We start from the raw sequence: 20,610 nt of genomic DNA, 5'->3' as shown, positions 1-20,610 counted from the left end.
CAATATCCAAATATATCCAATAAACATGTTTTAGAGGTAACTGCAGTTGAGGACCTCAAATCCGAAATTCAGAACATTTGAAAATTCCTCTGCGTAGTGTTTTGACTCGCCACCTCACGGCACCATTCTCCAAGCCTTGTTCTGGGATGAGTAGGAAGTTAGCACATACTATGGACATACGCTAAGAACCTTGTCAGGGACACATATGGATATCAAATATCAAGTGCAAGAGCTTGAGCACATGTATAAATTAATTAATTTACTAAATATACTATGAAGACCATAAATCCAGAAAAACCAGAAATCCAGAAGCCCTTCGGTCCCAAGCTTTCTGGATTTGAGGTCCTCAACTGTATAATGATAATCACATAAAATTTAGATAGATCATGGCCTCATATTTGGTGATTGACTATTGAAGCCCTTTTTAAGTTATACTGCATCGAATTGTTTTTATTTATTTTTTTTCATTCAGTGACCTGAGCTTTAGTATCCCTGCTGAAGAATTTAGGGTTGTGCCCCAATGTGAGAAACCAAAGATTTTTCAGCTTAATTGTTGTCACATACCAGAACAGTTGATGGAGACATAACTAGTTATTTATATTATGTATTTGATGTCACTCTATGTTGACTCGAGTATCAAAACAAATGTGTCAGTGAAAACTATGTTATTTTTAATCAGTTAGCTATTGGAAGTTGACGCCCAGCTACTTAAAATATGAAATTTTTAAAAAATATTGCCGATTCCAGAAGGCAAATCCATGCACTTAATTTTTTGTTGAGTCTTGAAGTGGTGTTCTGGAAAAGGTAAAGAATAATGAGATATCTATTTTTCAAGTCAAAATTATTTTTCGAAGTACAAGGATGCTAACAACTCATTGGGCATTTGTGGATTAATTTTTACATGGGAAACAATTTCATTTTCCTGTGATTTCGGGCAAAAGTGACTTCCATCAATGAGGATGAAAGCTGCGATGCATGACTACATGGTGTTCTTGTAACATCTGGTAGATATTTACTCATGGAAGGTCTCAAGGATAATGATGGAATGCATGAAAAGAATAGCATTCTTGGTACATGTGTACATATAAGTATTTTGATTAGTGAGAGTTAATAAATTTTGTTTTGGTTTTTATGGGCATATAATGTCCCTAATGAGCTAAGTAAGGATTATATCTGTTCACTTTATATAGAAATTTATGTTATAAACATGTCAAATTTTGTGGAATTGACTACATACCATTGTAAGGTGCAGGCAACTTTTGCATTTGTGACACTAGAGTTGTGATCATCATAAAATCTAATCACAAGTAATTCATATGCTATAGTAAAGTTGCAGATATGCAGAATATTAGTGAAAAAATGTAAATATTTAATGAATGGAAAGGAATATGGAGGAAAATATGCATGTCATGTTTGGTAAGAAACTGAATGGTGAGAGGGAGGAATTGAGCAGTTGGTTTTAAATGTACACTCAAAGGCAAAGGAATGCTAAAAGAATTTTGGGAAAGGTTGAGAAATCAGGGAAGGAAAAGGTAAAGAATAGACTGTAGAAGGGACGAGAAAATTAAAATGCATATCAGCTTGGTTTCCACTTGTTGAATTGAATCAAATCTACTGAATGCATACTTCATTAGTCATTCTCTGAGCATGTAATACAGTGTGTTGGACCACCAGGTCTTTAAAGGCTTTCTATGCGACACATTTATATGTATTGTGTACTAAAAATTGTATATTTAGTGGTATACAGTGTTTTACTGATGACAACAAAATGGTTGTGATATTTATTTTGTATTTTCCAGGTTAATCCTGTTATGACATGTTATAAATTGGTCACTGTGGAGTTCAAATGGTTTGGACTTCAGTCTAGGACAGAAAGTTTCATCCAAAAATCAGAAAGACGGCTCTTTACAAATTTTCACAGGTAAGTGTCTTGAGTATTTCGGTCTTGTAACAACTAAATAAGGATGGATTTTGATCGTTACTACGGTTTAAAAATTTAAAATGAGACTTAAGATGAGGATCCTTCATTGTCTTTGAAAGAGCCCCCAACTCATTGTGTTTTTGTTAATGGAAGTCTCTTATTACAAAACCTTGAACCAAGCCTTGAGGCCAGAAGGCTAACTATCAGGGTTCCCACTCAACCGTGAAAACCTTAAAACCGTGAATAAGCCGTGAATTTCGTTAACCGTGAAGAAAACCTGGAAAAAGCCTTCAATTTTGCCATGAAACCTTAAAAATATCCCAATCTTGATAATAATACTACAATTGATTGATCAAATTCGATATGTTAATCATGGTTCAAGGTCGGGTACGCGCAGACTTTTAGTCTACGTATTTATCTACACACGAATATTCGAAGTGTAGTAATTGGTCCGTACTATATGACGACACATTGACCGATATATTGGGATGGACTTGTATTCGAAAAAGGACGAATGAAATAACTTGCATTTCTAATATAATGAACCATTTACAAAAACTATCGGATTTGTAACTAGAAGTTCGGTTCCCACACAAAATGAGGGAACATGCCATATGCTTCGACCGTAAAAACCTGAAAAAAAGTGAGAACTTGAAAAGAAACGTGAAAATCTGGAAAAAACCGTGAATTTGGTTATTTAGGTAGAGTGGGAACCCTGACTATGTATGTAATGCTAAATTGCCAAAGGGTGTGGCTCAAAAAGGGAATCCCTCCACAGACACTTGGTATTAACCCTTTCGAGATGGCAGAGTTATGTCTTTAGCATGACTGCTGGACTGAGCCCCAAGAGACTCTTCAGTCCCCTTCTGCACGGAGCATTTTTGCCAGTCATTCATTGAGAAGGGTGTAGGGCACAATCACACTTTCTCAGCACCAACCTCTTTCGATCCCTCCTAGCAGTGACTCTGCATTATCTAGGACTCCGAGGGTAGTTGGGCTCCCACCTTTTTGGGTTTGTAACTCTACCAGCGGCATTGGTTTGCGATCAACTTACGATTTGTTTATATGAATAAGCTACATGAGTAATTGTTGCTTGCACGTAAATTGCAGATTTCGAATGGAATTCATCGTTTTTTTCTGTGAATTTTCAAATTGTGAAAGAAACTCTACTGCCAATATGGTTTTAATGCATTAACAATTCCATATTGATGTTCATACTGAAATTGAGATATAAGGTAATATTTACGGTAGAATTTTGTTTAAAAATTGTAAATGCTGATGCGTAGTTTTCCGTGGCGTTGTCTAGATGATGTCTCCATGTTCCTGGGTTTCACCCCGTGGATTTTCTTTGTGACGACAGTTTTGCCGGTACTCCAACCGGCGTCTTCAGGTCGATGCTGAAGCAGATCGGTTGGAATACCGGCGAAACTGTCGTCACAAAGAAAATCCACGCGGTGAAACCCAGGAACATGGAGACATCAATTGTAAATGCTGATCAAAAGACAAACTATTCAATTCTTAGTTTATGTTTTTTGAGAATGGAACAAATATTTATTTTGCAAACTGACTGAATGAACAATTATATGATCATGGTCCCTTACCATGAAGAGGATTAATATAAAACGAGAGGTCCGGGTACCTGCTCCCAGATTTCGAGGGTAAGGCCTATGTCTTGCTTCGTTGGGTCCCAAAACTAAGACTTTGCGTACCCGTGGCCTTCATGAAAGGGGGAGAGTGAGGAAACAGATGTACGACATTCATTCACCTGCGAAGGATAACCCCCGACGGAAACTTTCAGCTTTCGTCTCCCGTGCCAAGAAACGTCCAGACCGAAATTTCCATCATTAGTAGTGAAAAGGTTAAATTGATCAAAGAATTATAGCAACAGTTTGTATTGAGAGAGTTTCCATTGAAAATTTCCATAGTAAGAAATTAACTCCTTGAATGTTCTGATTCAGGGAGATGGATCTTTGGAAAAGCTATGCCAATTGTGTACATATGCAAGAAAAAACACTGGGAGTCGATGTATTTTTTGTGTTATTTTCTTGTATAACTTTCGGATGAGTAATTGCTACTAAGAAGATGCTTCACTCCCATTCAGCCATTCTTTATTCCTGGTTTATAACTAGTTTTTAAAGTTAAACCATCATCTTGAAATTTTCAGGGTGCATAGATTAGATGCTTGGAAAAAGTGTTCGGTATCTCAAATATGAAAACTTTTCCCCAGATTTTCTGCAAGGTAAAATTTTTATTTGCAGTAAGGGAAAATGACTTTGTACCCATGTGTGTAAGTGTGCATTAAGTGACTTATTGCATGCAGTGCTTTGTAATTTTTTTATATTTGGGTTTTAGGTAGATTTTAAAAGGGCCTACCCTGTATACCTAAGAAATTTCAAGATGATAGTGTAATTTTTGATCAAGTAATGCATCCAAATTAAAGACTATAAATAACCTTTCAATTATAAGTGATGGATCCTCTTAATGTCTGATAATGCATATAATTTACAATGTCTGAGATTTGTACGGATGGAAGTGCCTGAAGCTGGCGATCCTTTTTGGCTGGTAAATCAGTGGTGCCATCAATGTACATAAACATTAGTCAATAATAATCAAATGTCCTCTTGGGGTTATGAGACATAACACTCATGTTCAAACCATTCATGGGATCCTATTACTCCTCACTTTTTGTGTGTTGTCTTTTTCCTAAGTCTCTGAGGAAGATGAATCTAAATAAGATTAATTTTGTTACTTGGGTATCTCTATAAAAACTATTATTATATTATGGTGGTAAAACTAATTTTTACTTGTGATAAATTATTCTTGAATGCCTTTAAATTAATAAATAATTTTTGCATGAAAACCGTGTTATGATTTATTGGAAGGTATGTCTAGAGTCAAAATTTAGCTTACAATGTTGCGGCATTGAGCAACAAAGCATTGTCTCTGTCTAGCTTATCATCAAGTAGTTATCTATGTGTATCTGAACTCGTGTACATATTATTTCCCTGCCAGCTGAAGTCTTTTATGTTCAGCAGCTACTTCTATGTTAATCATGTTACATTCTCACAAAATGCATTGCAAATAAGATCTCTGTACATAATATGCATGCTTGAGTGGTGTACCAGTGAAACCTAAGTGGCCATAATTCTTTTTTATATAATCACATCATTAATTTCCCTGAGGGCTGAGATGAGTCACTCTTCACAGTCTAAGGACAGTGCTTGATTAGTATGTATATAATAATATTGGCTGAAATATGAAGCCTGTGCCTTTGGAGAAAACTCCTGACACCTTTTTAATCAAATTAACTTGGATTGATTGCTACTAAGACATCTCAGTCCACTCTGTAGTGGATTGTTGCAGTTGGTTAGAATTTATGTGGGTGACAGACAGCAAAGATTGTGATGATAAAATGTTGGCGCTGGTTGTATTTACCTTTGAAGAGTGATTCTATTAGTTGCTTCATGTGCATTTTATTGGTAAAAATTTTAAGGTGAAGGGCTTAAATTTACCCAAATCCTGTCTGAAAATGTGATTTGAACCGAAGAAAAGTTCTATGAAAATTTGTATGTGTATGCAGGAGTACAGGTGTGTCCTTAAGGTTTATGCCTGGCTTTTTTCAGTTTTTTTCCTGAAAAAGTATATTTATGTGAAATAATTTCTCACCTCACCGTTTAAAATTATGTAATTTATTTGAACGTTTGGTATTGAATTCAAACTTTGAACTTGAAAGGTGGTAAATCTCATATTTCTTGCATCTTTTCCATCAATTCCTACCAATTTACTCAGTCCTCCAGATAAAGATACATTTGTTCTGATATAATTCAAATTATCTAATAAAAGTCTTGTTTTTTTTTGTAAGTGCTATTGCCTCTCTCAGTAGGTTAGTTTCATTATAATTTTCTCGAAAGTTGTCTTATTGCACTAAGGGCATCTTTAATTTAGTGTGGCAATAATGGCTGGGTGTTGGCCTTAGTTGGACTCTGATTTTAGCGATGAGCCACCAATAGACCTCCGACCCCTGTTAATCTGTCAATAAACTTCTATTCCATGCCATAGGAAGTAATTTTAAATGGAAAGCACCCTATGGAACTTATTCCTATAACATATTTTTACTTTTGTGTAATGATGCAAACTTCTATTTCAGGCAAGTGTTCTGTTGGATGGATCGCTGGCATGGATTAACTATGGAAGATATTCGAGCAATAGAAGATAAAACGAAAGAAGAATTAGATAAGGTATGTTTACAGTTGCTACTGTAGTGTACTTTAAGCTTATTAATAAATGTGTGCTGGAAATATAATTTGTGATGAGAGAACTGAATGATTCATCAGAAAATGAAAGCAACATGTAAGAAAATTTAATTTTGTGTAAGAATGTTGAAACCTGCTAACTGCGTGAAGTAGAGCAATTGAGAGGGTGAGAAGCCAAGGGGTACAAGTGATTTTTTTTTTCTTAACGGAGTTAGATACGGAAATTAGATAAAGAAAACAAACGAGATCAGCTAGATAATTAGTAGTGCATTTGATTTTTCACTCGATATCAGCACAGAACAGATACTCACTCGTATATACATTAGCCACCAAGTTTTTGTGCATTTCTTTTATTAATTTCTGTACATACTAACTCCGTTTTTAAAAAAAATTACTTGTACCCCTTGCGTTCTCACCCCCTTAATTGTGATCAGAGCTGTGTTGTTCATGAATGAATTGTTCCAAATGAGCGATTCAATGGCATGAACTGAATGAATTGAATCTATGTTTTTCTCTCGAATCATTCAAAATGAACAATTTATGTGGAATATTCAAATCTGCCGAATCTAAATCGTTCAATTAGAACAATTTGAATTCTAACTAATGGTAATACAGTTTGATAATAAATAGGAACTTTTCACCTTCATTACTATTGATGTGATTATAATACTATGTGTGTTATGTATTTTAGTGTGATGGAAGAAAATATATATGCACACTGATTTCTTTGAACGTTCATTTATGGTAAAATCTTTTTCACACAGTAATCAGTTTTATGACAAAATCAGTGAAATGAAAATTCTTGAGGCACGGGAATTTTAAAGATGGAATTAAAATGCATTCTTCATTCTCAAAAATAAAGTTTTTAAATATTAAGAAAGGAATAGTTGCATGCAATGGAACACTTTAAAAATGTCTGAATTTGACGGATTGAACTTCGAAAGAGTTATTTACGTTAAGAGTATTTGCATTTCACAATAAATTAATTGTGGACAACTAATTTTGTATAGCATAATATTAAGACAAATTGAAGAGGTTTTAAAATCTTACAACCATTAATTAAAGATGTATTTAAAATGAAAAATAATAATCACTGTGCATTGCAACACGTCATATTATTTTAAACGCAGTAAGTAGGCAGATTCACATGGATTCTAGATTCACCCGGATTCACAATTCAGATGGATTTCATACCTATTCATATGGATTTGATATTCACATGGATTCAAGATTCCCTTGGTTCATTATGAACGATTTGAAGAACAGATTCTCTACCCCAAATCAAATCCCATGAACTGAATCCACAAAATCAACCGAAACTCCCACCTCTAATTGAGATATTCGCAATCCCTCTTTTGCAATTTTACTTAAGCTCTTCATGCTTACCACGGGCTTCTGCTGTTACAGATTTTATTATTATTTAAGAATAATATTTATAAATAGAATAGGATGGACTGGGACATATTGTATATTGAAGAGGGAAGTCCACGTTGGGAGGAAGACAGGTCGGGGTAATATGCAAGATGCTTTGTACTACCTTAGCGGAAAGAATATTTAGTACTGGTCAGGAGTGTCATGCTGCTGGAACGCCATTCTGGCACGGGTGAACAAAAGACATAATGGTCAAATAACACTTATAAATTTTGGTGACTCAGAATTTGTAATATTATATATATATTCGCAGCCAAAACAAAAAAAATGTATTGAAATGTAAATAATATCTTATACTAGAAAACGCACCGAGTAATATTTCACTTCTAAAAAAAAAGTTAAGGAAAGTGCATTCCGGCACGGCTAATTTTGCCATGACGTCACTTGCACTGGTGGAATAATTAGAATAAATTAAAAACCCATAATTTGATGAAACTACTGCTAAGGATGCTAGCCGAGCAAGACAAGGTTCATAGTTTGGAAAAGTAATGTGTAGAGAATCTTATATGACAGTGTGAACCATCCTGAGAGATTAAACATAGAAGAGGAAAGTGAGATGGAGAAGGATTATCTCAGGCAGGGGATCTTAGATGTAAAAGTTGAGTGAGAAATTATATTTTATAGATTGAGCTGAGGATATTTGTGATTAATCTCTTGGTCTGGTTTTTAATAATCTTTTATAAAAACTTATTTGAGATCCATTGAGTAGTAAGTACTATGCAGTGTTTGAAACTTCAGTGTAGCTTTGCCCAAAGCAATTTGTAATGCTTATGAAATTAACATTAAATTTTGCTTACTTTTGGTGAATAAAGGGATGGAAATTTTCCGACACTAGATATCAATAGTATTTATAAAGTTGAGGTGATAGTTGCTTCTTCGCTGTCATATTATTTTATTAAAAGCATCTCAACTGTATTTATTTGTATTATCCACCGGTGGTGCGAAAAATCCACAGAGAGAATCCTTCCCTTGGCTGGGATTCGAATCCAGATCTTCCGATTTCCGGTCAAGTGCTTTAGCCAGTTAAGCTACTGAGGCGTCATTCCCCGCAGAAATTTGAGGACTATACCGGACAAGGTGGTATGGACTGCTGAGCATATGATGCTGCAAGCAGTCCAAATCGTGTGCACAGCCAGTGGCATAACTGTGGGGGGGATGAGGGGATTTATCCCCCCCCCCCCCCCACCCCCAAAGCCTCAGAGAAATCAAAAAAATATTTTAAAATCTTGCCTGGATTTGATGCATAATAACTGAACCTGCTTGAGTGAAATGTTAAGTGCCAAAATGATGTAAAATGCATTTTCGGGCATGTTATTTCGCAAAAATTTTCCTGAACTCCCCATTTCCTGAGGGGTATCCCCCCCAAAGCCCTCTCATCCCCCACCAAAGTATATACCTAGTTAAACCACTGTGCACAGCACCACAACCGAAGAGCAAAGCGTGAACTCTGGACACATAATTGAACTTTCACTCTTGACTAGTTAAAGGATACAGGGACTAGCCATGGTGATAACTTTACGGAGCCACTCGCACGGGTGACTCCGTAATGTTATAACACTTATAACCGTGCTATATGTGCATAAATTATCCACTAAGCCGTGTGATATTAAATTTTATTCCTAATCTACCTTAATTTGTCAACATTTCTCACTATTCATGATTATTGAGTGCATGATTTTCTAGCCAAGTATCAAGAAGCCTGTATTGGACCTTCATTTTCTAATTATCTTTGTTTTTTAATCTTTTTCAGCAACGCAATGTTGGAGAAGTGAGGGGGATGAAGGCTGAAACAGATTGATATTCTGCCTCCAGCTTATACCCTCAACCCATGTGCCACGCACCCTCCAAGACCCTAATTCAGCCTATAATCCCAACTCCTTCCTGCCATAAAAGTTATCAAGATATCCTCCAAGGCACACACTCATGTGGTTTTAATTTATGGGTTCTGTCCATGCCCTAATTTGTAATGTTTTCCTTTAATTATATATTGTCATGTTATTTTTGTATAAAACCTTCCAGTTGTACATTTTATCCCTGCTTTAAGTTTTAAAGGAAGTTGGAAAACCAACTTTTTAAATTTTCAAATATTTTCTTTGTGATGCTTCAATATATTCCCACTAGTTCCATTAAATTTTGTGGGATATCTTAAGTTTTCCACTTTTCGAATTCATCCTCTTTGAAAAAACGTGTAGCTATTTATTTTTAATCGGAAAAGCTACATGGGAAATTTTGGTTGCAGAAAGTTTGTTATGATGTTACCTTATTCCAATGAATGGTACTAATAGAGTTAGGCCTGAACGAAATAACAAATAATGGAGTCATTTAATCTTGTTATCTGTTATTCTGTAATGATTTCAGTTTTGTATTAATTATATTTTCTCTAAGAAATCATGAAAAACTTCGGCCAGTTGATTCTAATTTGTCGAGAAATTATTGTACAAAGTAGTAAGCAGCTAAATGTCAATATTTCAGAAGTTCAGGAAGGGGTAAAAAAGGATTAAAACCAATAAGAAAGCATCAGTTTTCTTAGTATGGTCTGCCATTGCCAGATGATGGCGGAGAGGGCATACTGTGTCAGTTGAATGATGTTACTAGTGATAATTGAATATGGTTACCATAGAACTTCATAGTATGTCCTTACTCACTTGATCCTGTATTCTCCCAAGTATGGATGTCTCAACATTACTACTTCTAAGTACCTCCTGCATGTTTAGCATAGACACTGTGACAAGAAATAAGACAGTGGACTTTGCACTGCACACCAGTCCATGAAATAGGAAGAACGAATGTCAGAGCTGTTGCTGTGTATTTAATAGTGAACAGGAGGCTGTTTATTAATGCAGTGATAATAATGATTATTCAAATGTATATTGTAAACAAAGCTGCCTAGCTTAAGTTTAAACATTTAGGGTGACATAATGCAATATTGATTGGAAAGATGTTGTGGATAGGAAGAGTTATCTTTGGCTGAGCCAAGGAAATAAAGTGGTCACAGGTGCTGTTTCTCTATCTTGCAGTGGACTGTGTCAATTGAGATATTTGGGACTTCATAAACACCAGTTGTGTGAGCATACATACTGAGACAGTGACACTGATGTATTAAGATCTTTGGTTTAATCTAGTTAATTTAAGCCATCATATTTCTGATCATTTTCTTGGAATATTAATTTCAAAATTGAAGTGCATCAGTGAAGTCCTTTGGTTGGTATCCTGCAGCATTTTTCATTTTGCAAAATAATTATGCCACATTCTTGATTGACGGCAGTAAGTCTTTAAATTACCAAGGTTACATCCAAAGGTATATGATTTAGCTTTTACAAAGGCTTGTTCTAAATTAAAAAAGAATCCCTCCGTACCACTAAAAGTTTAACATATTAGTGCATTGGAAATAATTCAAGACCAGTTGTGTAACTTTCATACCTGTGTATATTGAAAAGTCAACCTCTGTTGTGTATATATTTATATATATATTTTAGTGGCATATGTCTGCTCATTCAAGTCTATTGAAATGTGCTCATGGGATTACCCTGTAATTACTTACTACGAAATGGAGAGTCATAATTGTGAACCACCTGTTCACCAACAGTAAGGTACGACCATTTCTGTACGGCTGTGAAAGCTTGAATTTCTCGTGACTCTTTCTGAGATCATTGCTTGTGTTTGTTAGCTCTAAAGAAAATGCGTGGGGATTCTTGAAATTCATCAGATGGTGTATCCCTAAGCCTATCATGGAAATTTAAAACTTGTCCCTTGGACCAGTCACAGAGATCTCAGGAATCTGAAGCATTCCACATGCGCGGTTGTGGCAGGCTCCACAAAAAAGTGAATTTCAAGCTTCTGGCTGGAAGTCACTCCTTTTATTCCATCTCCCGATTACCTACTCCTCCTCGATCCCTCATAAAATTGAAGGAGTGGTTGTCAATTGTTTTCCATGGTGATGTGTATTTATGGTGTACCTAGTAAATTTTTTGAAATCTGCAGAGGAGGTTGAGATGAAGTTGTGGTTGTACATACTTTTTTTTAATTGTGATCAAATGAGATGGGCTGTAAGGGGGAATGTGCAAACAAAAATATTACAGTTGTGAAAAGACGAGTTGCTGTCAGTTCCCTATTGAGTGAGTTAAAGAACATGGAAGGGAAGATGTGCTCTGTAAACTATGGTATAAATGAATTTATGTGGTAGTAAAATGAAAAAAGTGTATTGATTATTTAACCCTAAAATAGTACCTATCTTTCATTTAAGTTCCACATGAAATGTGTGTCATTCCTTACAAAAAAAACATCAATTTCCCTTTTTGAAAACATTATTATTCAGCAAAAAAATATACATAAATAACTATACATCAGTTTATTTCTCCTGCTTTAGGAATCAAAGATCAAAAAGAAAAAGTTTTGAAGTGTATAAAATCAGTCTTTATGAATAGATACTAACAAGAAACAAGGCATTTGCCTACAGTGATTTGGATAGAAACACAGCCAGTTTATCTTATCATACACCATTTAGTAGAAAAATAATACATGCTTGAGTAAACTCCTCACCAATTAATTTGCTCAACTTTGCATTGATGATTGCATACACGATTGTGAAATTGGCTATTTTGTAAACCTCTCAAACTCCATACTCTTTAGCCAAATTAGCAGCAATGACAAGCCTTTGGATCTCAGATGTCCCCTCATATATTTCTGTAATCCTAGCATCCCTGTAGTGACGCTCAGCAGGCATATCTGATACGTATCCCATGCCGCCTAGGACCTGAATGCATTGGTGAGATGCAAATGTGGCCGCCTCAGACGCAGCAAGTTTGGCCATAGCAGCAGCCTGGGAAAAGAAAGTACATTTTTAAATTAGATTTGAAATACTTCAAAAAAATTTGGGGGACAATGACCATCTAATCAACTCAGCCAAAGACAGGAAACAGTTTCACAATAAGGCCTCGATAGCAAAGATCCACTGGGTCAGTCTAGTATCAACATTCACAGAATGAGGGTGAGAGAGAAGTTATGGAATCATTCAGATTACGGTGATGTCGTAGGCAACACAAAACCACCATATTACCAGCCAGGTATTGCAGCCTCTCAACCAAGTATGACATAAAGGTATTGTTCCTGGTAATGAAATCCAGATCAAGACTGCTAAGTACACGTAGGGTGTAGACATTCACTCTCACTTACGTACACAGGCATAGCCATTAATTTACTTTAGAGGAGCTTATATGCAGGTTACCTATACTGGTTATTGTCTGTCAATTTGCACTTAGGAAAACCATAAATTCCATTTAAACAGTGGTATATTTAATTACCATAGTTATGAAAGCCAGTTCAATGAGATAGCATTGGGCCTTAGAGCCCAGAAGTGCAGTTACCAATTTTCGACGCTTGACTCCAACTCATCCTCCCTTCACTCACATCCCCATCTCGGGCCTCACTCACAACAACTAAAAGCGACATAACTTGATAAGGAAAGATCGTTAGTCGCATAAAGCAAAAATTTCTATCAGAAACAAGGAAGGTAGTCATGCCTATCAACATTCATATGAATTTTTTACTCCTCTCAAATCAATTGCATGATTGATGCATGGTCTGAGTTGTGATTGGTGGTATATTTCACATAGAGGAGTATCAAGTCAAGGTATGCAAAGTTGAAATGTAGTAAAAGGGGCTTACACTATCCTGACCCCCCTTTGCTGAAGTTTGTTATTTATTTATGATATTTATGACTTCATTAAAACCATGCCTGTTGCTCGGACAAATCCCAAATGATTGAGTTGAGCATGAGAAAATGCCCATTTGCAATAATTTGCTTACATCCCATTCAACGTATTACTTGAGTGTAGAGAGAAGTTTCACGAATGCTTTCAAGTCTTGATGAATTGGTGCAGAGATGTGATGTATTGGATGGAGAATAAATGATATGGAATTCATACTTATGAAAATGTATCACAAGCAGTGAATATATTATGAGTAAAAAGAAGGATATTTTGCATGCACACACACACACATACAAAGTGAAGGGGCAATGTGCTAGAAAATTACCTAGTTTTGCCACTGACAGCCACACAGGATGACAACAGACAATTGTTTCATCCCTGATAGTAGTCTTTAAATGTCTGCAGGATGCTGGATTAAATAATACATACAAGTTAAGAGTGATTATAAATTATGAATAATTACCTTTGTAAAAGGTTCTTTCTTGTCCTTCAAAACAGCTGCTCTCCAGGTAAGTAACCGAGCACTCTCAATTCGCAAAGCCATATCAGCCAATTTTTGCTAAAAATAATTTAATAAGGAAACAAGATTGTAATTCATGCAATATAATCAAGAATATTTTGGACGTGAAAAAGCTGCAATTGATAATATTGCTTCTTCATTGCATTAACATAGATCATTTTTATTCAAATTAATTGATAAACAAAGTGCACACAAAACTCACTGAAATATTTTAATGGTGAGCCATTTTCATATAAAAGTATCATTAATACATTTTATAACTTCAGTCCATTCCTATAGCTTACATGCCAGTGTAATACTGTATACTATACCAACCTACTACCAAGAGTATATTTTTGTTGTCTTGTCTTCCTGCACATGCATACAATATGATAGCCAATCCAGTAATAATATTACATATGTTAATTCAGGGATGGTTGTTTTCTACTTATCGTCAGTTTTGATTCAATTTCAATTACTGGCATTGGATCTTCATTCTTCATCATTCCACGCTTTCAATGCTATTTTTTTCAAAATGTATAAACGATTTTTGACAGTCAATCATGAAAAATATCTGAAAAATCCATTAACTAGTAGGATGTTAAATCAAAAACATTACTAAATATGCAAAACATTTAGAAATAATGATATACACAGTTCCAAAATATCGAAATTTTCCGGCTTCGAGTACCATTTAAAAGAACAAACAGATCCAAGCAGACATCATTACCTTTATCAATAGCCGTTGCTCAAGCTCATTGGTGTTTCTTATTAATTATGTTAAGCTTCATTGGAGATGAGCCAAACTGGGGTGTGGTATGATGCTTCCTTAAAACCTAGGTTAATTGAATTTCGGTTAAATACCTTCCAAACTGTAACTTAATATAATATGCTTTTCCAATTATTAGTACAACACATTATTTTCTTGCCATGGCTCTCAAAATTTAGCTCAATTGTCCACCATTTGGAGGTTTTTCAAGCTGCATAGATGCAAAATATTTTAATTTTCTAAACAGAAAAAGTATAACTTCTAGGGTTGATATATGAAGCTAGAGCACTCATTTTCCAGAGTTCAAACCATTTACATCTTGGAGACTTTGTTCAGTGGTATTAGGCTCAACGATGTGGAAGTTGATATTCAAAAATGAAAAGGAGACTTCATTGACTTCAACCGATCATCATCCGAAATCGTTGACTTCCATCATTAGAAGTCAATGCAGTCTCCTCGATCGAAAATGCAAAGGAGACTTCGTTGACTTCCACTGATGGAAGTCAATGATTTCGGATGATGATCAGTGTAAGACAATGAAGTCTCCTTTTCATTTTTGATCTTGTAGACTGTTCTCATTTAATGTTAAAGACTGGAAATTTAAAAGAAAATAAATGCTAATAAAAGTTGGACTACATGCTCGCAAGTTATTCTGACAGATCCTGCTAATGCTAGACACAGAGCAGAAGTTTTCAGAGCTATCTTTTACCATGCTGGCAATAGGGTGGTTTCCTATTATTTTTTTATTGCCTAAATCGAAAGATTATTACTCCTGGAGTACGCATTACACGCTTTTAGATTTTTAAAGGACGATATCTATTTTTCGCGATTAAATGAAAATCGAAAATTTTCAAGCATGTGAAAACATAAAGGCTAAGTATGAACGCTGGAAAAAGCCTGTGTGACATCATTCTGGTTCCCGCTGTCGCCGTGAGGTGACCTTGGGGCGAGGATGTGTGCGCTGCTGCGATGCAGGATGCTAGCAGGTAGCGATTGGCTTAAATAAGGATTATAAATACCCTATCAAACGAAGGAAACTTTGTGACCTTAGGCAGTTTTAATAGGTGATTATTAAGATATCTTTCCCGGAGCTCTGTGTCTCATGCATGCATTGGTAATCTCAGACGATGTTTAACTCCTATCTACTCGTATAGAAACTAGGTCCATGTGACGTCACTGGGAGTGGCATCGCATGGGCACCAATCTGGCCTTTCTCAAAAGCGGTTAAAATTGACCATTGCCATTAGTCTAAACTGGGATTTCTAAAACCAAATAATTTGTATATTATGAATAAACTAATGATGGGTAATGAATCGCAATCAATGCCTTTCATTTTCTTCGGTGAAGGAAACTACCCTATTGGAGCCACTGATTACCATTGATTGATGCAGGATTTTCGAAGCACCCTTTCTTCTTACCTTGTCCCCCACGAACTATCATCATTCCCTTGTGAATAGAAATTCATAGGGTAAAACCTCTTCTAAATTAAAATTCTTCATAAAAGGCAGATATTAGAAGTAGTAATGCAATATAATATGTTTTATTAAAGTATTCTACTGATTAAGGTAGGTTTACATGGAGTGCTTAAGAAGAATGGGGAACTTGCATGAATTTTTTTTATTTCACGGGCAGACAGAAAATTATTTTCTGAATTCAACAAAGAAAACCGCATGTCAATCTGAGTTTTCCTTCGCGAGATATTCAATGATAAATATAACAAATTTTAAAGCGTGCCAAAAACTCCCTCACCCCCCAAGCCACCACTGACAAAGCCTCGATGACGTCATACGTGCCTAAACATCATACGAAGCAATTGTTGTGATTGTTTGTAATAGTTGCCAGCAGTTGTGAGAGCTTTGTTTGTGAGAACTGTTGATTATTTTCTATTTAAAGCAAAATAACCGACAATAGAGGCTCGGAAGCCCTCATATTTTGTATGATTTATTATATTAATATCTGAGTAAGGGCATAAAATATAAAACTGGAGCAGTTAAATCAAAAATTTTATAATACCTAAATAACATCGTTGTAGGAGTCTGAGTCACGGCCGTTGGAAGGGGGAAACGTTAATTGTAAGTTGATGTCATCGACGGCATATCATTCATTTAAGTATGTAATTAGAACAATTTTGATGTTTAATAATGTCCGCTATGATTTTATATATAATAACTTCATCCATTTATTCGTAAGTACTGGAGAATTCGTTTTAGGATGTTTGGGACTGCCTGCGCTTGTATTATGAGGTGAATTCCAGTCAATGCAACTTTTGCTCGCTGATTGGAGATATCTAGAAACATTTTTTGTGCCAAAATATTGTTATTTTCAACGTAACATCTCCCATTAAGCTGCCGCTAAAAATCACAGTGCCGGTGGTTGTAATGCACAAAGTTTGACAAGGTTGAAAAATATCGGCCAAGAGTTATAAGTGTTCCATCACGATTGAATTGTAAAAAGTGCTATTACCCTATCGATAAATGTCTAACAGTAGTGTAAAAATTGTCAGTGGCGTGTTCACTTCCGTTGTTCACTGTAGATATGACATTTCAATATCAAGCTATTAAAATCAAAACTGTGTGTGAAGTTTGTTATTCTATTATTTCAACGAATATAAGTGATCGTAACGGAAAAATTAATTTTTAATTAGTACTTAGTCACTGCCTAATTCAATTTAATTAGAGAATTTTTTTAGTCTTATGCTCTCCAATAAACTTAATTTCCATAAATCCTCTCCTAAAATCACTTTTTCGGAGACTATCTTCTGGTCATAACATCGTTTGACAGGATGTTTTCACAAGAACTTCTACTTCATTCTATGGAGCCTTCTAGCAGGAAAATAACTTAAATTTTGAATGTGCCAACCACAGGAGAAAATGGAGCATAAGATGTGCACACATTAATATATCAATATACATATTCCACCTTCATTCCAAAATCCTAACCTATCTCTTCACTATTAACGCTTTCAAAAGCAAAATGAATATAATAACTAATACATATATGCTGAGTAGAAATGTACCTGAATACTTTGCAACTTGAGTATAGGTGCACCAAAAGCGATCCTTTTCGATGCATAATCTATTGCACAATCCAATGACGCTTGGGCAATGCCAAGAGCCTGAGATGCTATTCCTATTCTCCCGGCATCTGGAAATAAGGAAGTCATATTAAGGGATTAAAGCTATCATTTCAGTGGAAAGAAAATACCAATGTTTACCAGGCATAAAAATGGAAAAATATTGAGTTCCATTCCACAAACCTAAAGTCATCATCGCAATTTTGAAGCCCATGCCAGGTTCTCCAAGCAAGTTCTCTTCTGGAATGAGGCAATCTTCAAAAATAAGATTGCATGTAGATGATGCCCTAATACCAAGTTTATCTTCCTTTTTACCAAGGGAGAGACCTAGAAGTGAATGATTAGACCAGACTGATTCATCAAAAATCATTAGTTGCAACTAGCTTACGCATGCAAACAAAGAATATATGCACAAAATCAAAGGTGACTAATAATCTAATGGAATTAAATGTCATATCTTAATTATGCCTGCTAAAATTTTCACCTACTGCTTTCACTAGCCCATATGCTTTTTGAACGTTAGAAATTTATGTAGATAAAAACATGAGGAAGCAGGAATTGATCCCAACTCCCTTCACATACATGCTCTTCACACTACCATTTAAACCAACTGAGAAGATACTGAAAGCATCGGCACATGATGTTCTGTCAAGTCTCATGATTGGACTTAGAATTCCCACACTTACTTTATCAACGAATCACAACATCAAATATAATTTTAATAGTGCATGCCCACATATCATTATCAGAACAAAAGTTTTGACTACTGCAAAAATTGATTTGACGAGTTACAATCACATTTGCTTCCTAAATGATGGAACACAAAAAATATGAACTCATAATTGTGCGGGAGTTTTACAACCTCCAACAGGAAATCTTTTACCTTTTACCACTAATTTCTGTTCACCAATGATAATTATAATTACTGGTGGGCATCGATTAGCTAACGATGAATTTGATGAAGTATTATTATTGAGAAATATTAATTTTTGCAAGGGAGCTGAGGGGAAGTCCTAATGAGGATCGCACATTGATCCATCTCAAACATGTATGCTATGGAGAGGTGATACCAAGGATGGCAAGGAAACTTCAGAAAACTGCAGAAACCCAAATCACAACAAAGTGCAGGTTAACCTCAGGAAAACTCCCAAAATTCAAATTTACCTCACGAATATCCAAGAAAATAATCAGGAACCTTGAGGTTTACGAGAGGAAAACCAATTAAAGGAGGTTGCCATAAACCTCATGAAAGTCTAAGGTAATCTTTTCTTTGGGAACCACTAGAAGTCAGCAGAATACAGATATTTTATTGTAAAGAGTAAGAGAAGGTTGAGGGTAGTAGGTCCATCCACAAGTGGAAGACTACTAGAGTACAGCTCATTAAATGTAACCACTAAAACCCGGGGAAGCTCTAGCCCAAATTAAATAAAACAGGTATAATGCGTTGAAATGAAATTTGTCCACTGAAAAAAGAAGAAACTGTCGTTCAGTTGGTTTCCTTTAAGCAGTGTAAGTCAGGAGGCTACTGCACACGTAACAGTAGAAAATGGTAGTTAGACATTTTTAGAGGGGTATTTAAAAGATATCATAAAATACATGCTAACACGAAGTGAAAATTTTCAATATACTCATACCCATTTCAAATTTATTAAAACTCTAATATTAACATACCTTTAATGGGTTTCGGAACAATAAATGCACTAATTCCTTTGTGCTTTTTGCTTTTGTCGGTGGTAGCAAACACTACAGAAGCTTCAGATTCATATCCGTTCGTAATCCAAGATTTGGTTCCGTCTAGTTTCCATTCTTGACCCTTCTTTATGGCCATGGTGGATGCGGCCCCTGCGTCGCTACCATTACCTAGCATAAAGGGACAGGTACGGTATAACTCACCATAGAGATTAAACACAAACGCAATGAATCTTCAACTATATACCTGGCTCACTAAGGGCGAAACATCCAACACGGTCTCCATTAGTGAAGGGCCGCACAAATTTTTCTTTTTGTTCTTTATTGCCAAACTTTGCAACAGGGCCGAGATAAAGGGAGTTATTCACACTCATTATGACACCCGCAGACGCACAACCTCTGAAAAAGAACAAAAAAATCAGAGTTAGGAGGCATTCCTGCTACGATATTTCATTGAAATACATAGTTCTCATTTTCGTGGATACCAACCGAGATATTTCTTCCATTGCAATCGAATACGCAAGATAATCAAGGCCTGTACCACCCAACTCTTCCGGGACATCTATAGCCATTAAACCTAGGTCACCCATCATTTTTATCTGAAGAATAGAGAAAATACGCTCTTTGTTTACAACATCCAGTTAATATACGTTCTAAAATGCAAATGAAACGCCTAAATTGTAATGATACCTGTTTCTTTGGATATAAATGTTCTTTGTCAAGCTTTGCGGCAATGGGTTTAAGCTCGCCTTCCGCAAAATCACGACATGTTTTTTGGAGCATTTGGTGAGTTTCGGGAAGGGAGGACAGCGATGCAATTGATCGAGCCGAATATTGTTGGAAACATTTCCCTGAAAGTTTAAGTTCAGAGACAAAACGTAACTTGATGTTTCTATTCCCACCAATTTACCGAATACAGGAACAAATTTATATCTAACTCACCTATCTTAAAAACTCCAGACCTCGGGAACACAGACATCTTCGCTTCGAAGGATCCAAAAGAAAAGGTCAAAGGTACTCAGATTCAGATTAATTCATAAGATACACTTATCAGCCCACAATATTTGTTTTTCGTGAAGTCATCCAACCAAATAATGAAAATTAATTATTTAAATGTAAGTTGGAAAATGTTACAATTGATATATTAATATTTTATATCTGAATCTGCAACGAGCCCTACTTCCAAATATTCCAAAACATTCGCTTTTTCGAGTTGTTTTTAATTATTTCTGCAGAAACAAAACACGGCCTTAAATTGAAATGGTGG

At 35.6% G+C, this 20,610-nt stretch overlaps 2 protein-coding genes and 1 long non-coding RNA gene across 4 annotated transcripts in view; 1 reads left to right on the top strand and 2 right to left on the bottom strand.

Annotated features, from left to right (window-relative positions):
• The window catches only part of LOC124156181 (phosphatidylinositol transfer protein alpha isoform), a 179,369-nt gene extending 167,617 nt beyond the window's left edge, over positions 1 to 11,752 (top strand). For both annotated transcript variants that reach the window (XM_046530557.1, XM_046530558.1), the window contains exons 7-9: positions 1,800 to 1,921; positions 6,069 to 6,159; positions 9,356 to 11,752. In XM_046530557.1, the coding sequence (XP_046386513.1) occupies positions 1,800 to 1,921; positions 6,069 to 6,159; positions 9,356 to 9,403 (261 nt within the window). In that variant the 3' untranslated portion in view covers positions 9,404 to 11,752. The remainder of the gene's footprint in view (positions 1 to 1,799; positions 1,922 to 6,068; positions 6,160 to 9,355) is intronic.
• A 139-nt stretch (positions 11,753 to 11,891) lies between these two features.
• LOC124156179 (short-chain specific acyl-CoA dehydrogenase, mitochondrial) lies at positions 11,892 to 20,574 on the bottom strand. Its single transcript, XM_046530555.1, has 9 exons — positions 20,286 to 20,574; positions 20,034 to 20,194; positions 19,833 to 19,942; positions 19,591 to 19,742; positions 19,326 to 19,514; positions 17,838 to 17,981; positions 17,598 to 17,725; positions 13,777 to 13,872; positions 11,892 to 12,424 (listed from the first exon to the last, which is right to left on the bottom strand). The coding sequence occupies exons 1-9, from the start codon at positions 20,320 to 20,322 to the stop codon at positions 12,215 to 12,217; spliced, it is 1,227 nt and encodes a 408-aa protein (XP_046386511.1). The 5' UTR covers positions 20,323 to 20,574; the 3' UTR covers positions 11,892 to 12,214.
• On the bottom strand, positions 14,075 to 15,367 carry LOC124156183. The gene is made up of 2 exons (XR_006864283.1): positions 14,543 to 15,367; positions 14,075 to 14,333 (listed from the first exon to the last, which is right to left on the bottom strand). It is a non-coding gene; the product is annotated as an uncharacterized LOC124156183 (long non-coding RNA).
• Positions 20,575 to 20,610: the final 36 nt, after the last annotated feature.

The sequence above is a fragment of the Ischnura elegans genome, chromosome 3 (genome assembly GCF_921293095.1).
Source record: "Ischnura elegans chromosome 3, ioIscEleg1.1, whole genome shotgun sequence".
NCBI classification, from domain to species: Eukaryota; Metazoa; Arthropoda; class Insecta; order Odonata; family Coenagrionidae; genus Ischnura; species Ischnura elegans.
The sequence above is the reverse complement of the archived record's forward strand: the minus strand, read 5'-3'. Positions and strand labels throughout refer to the sequence as shown.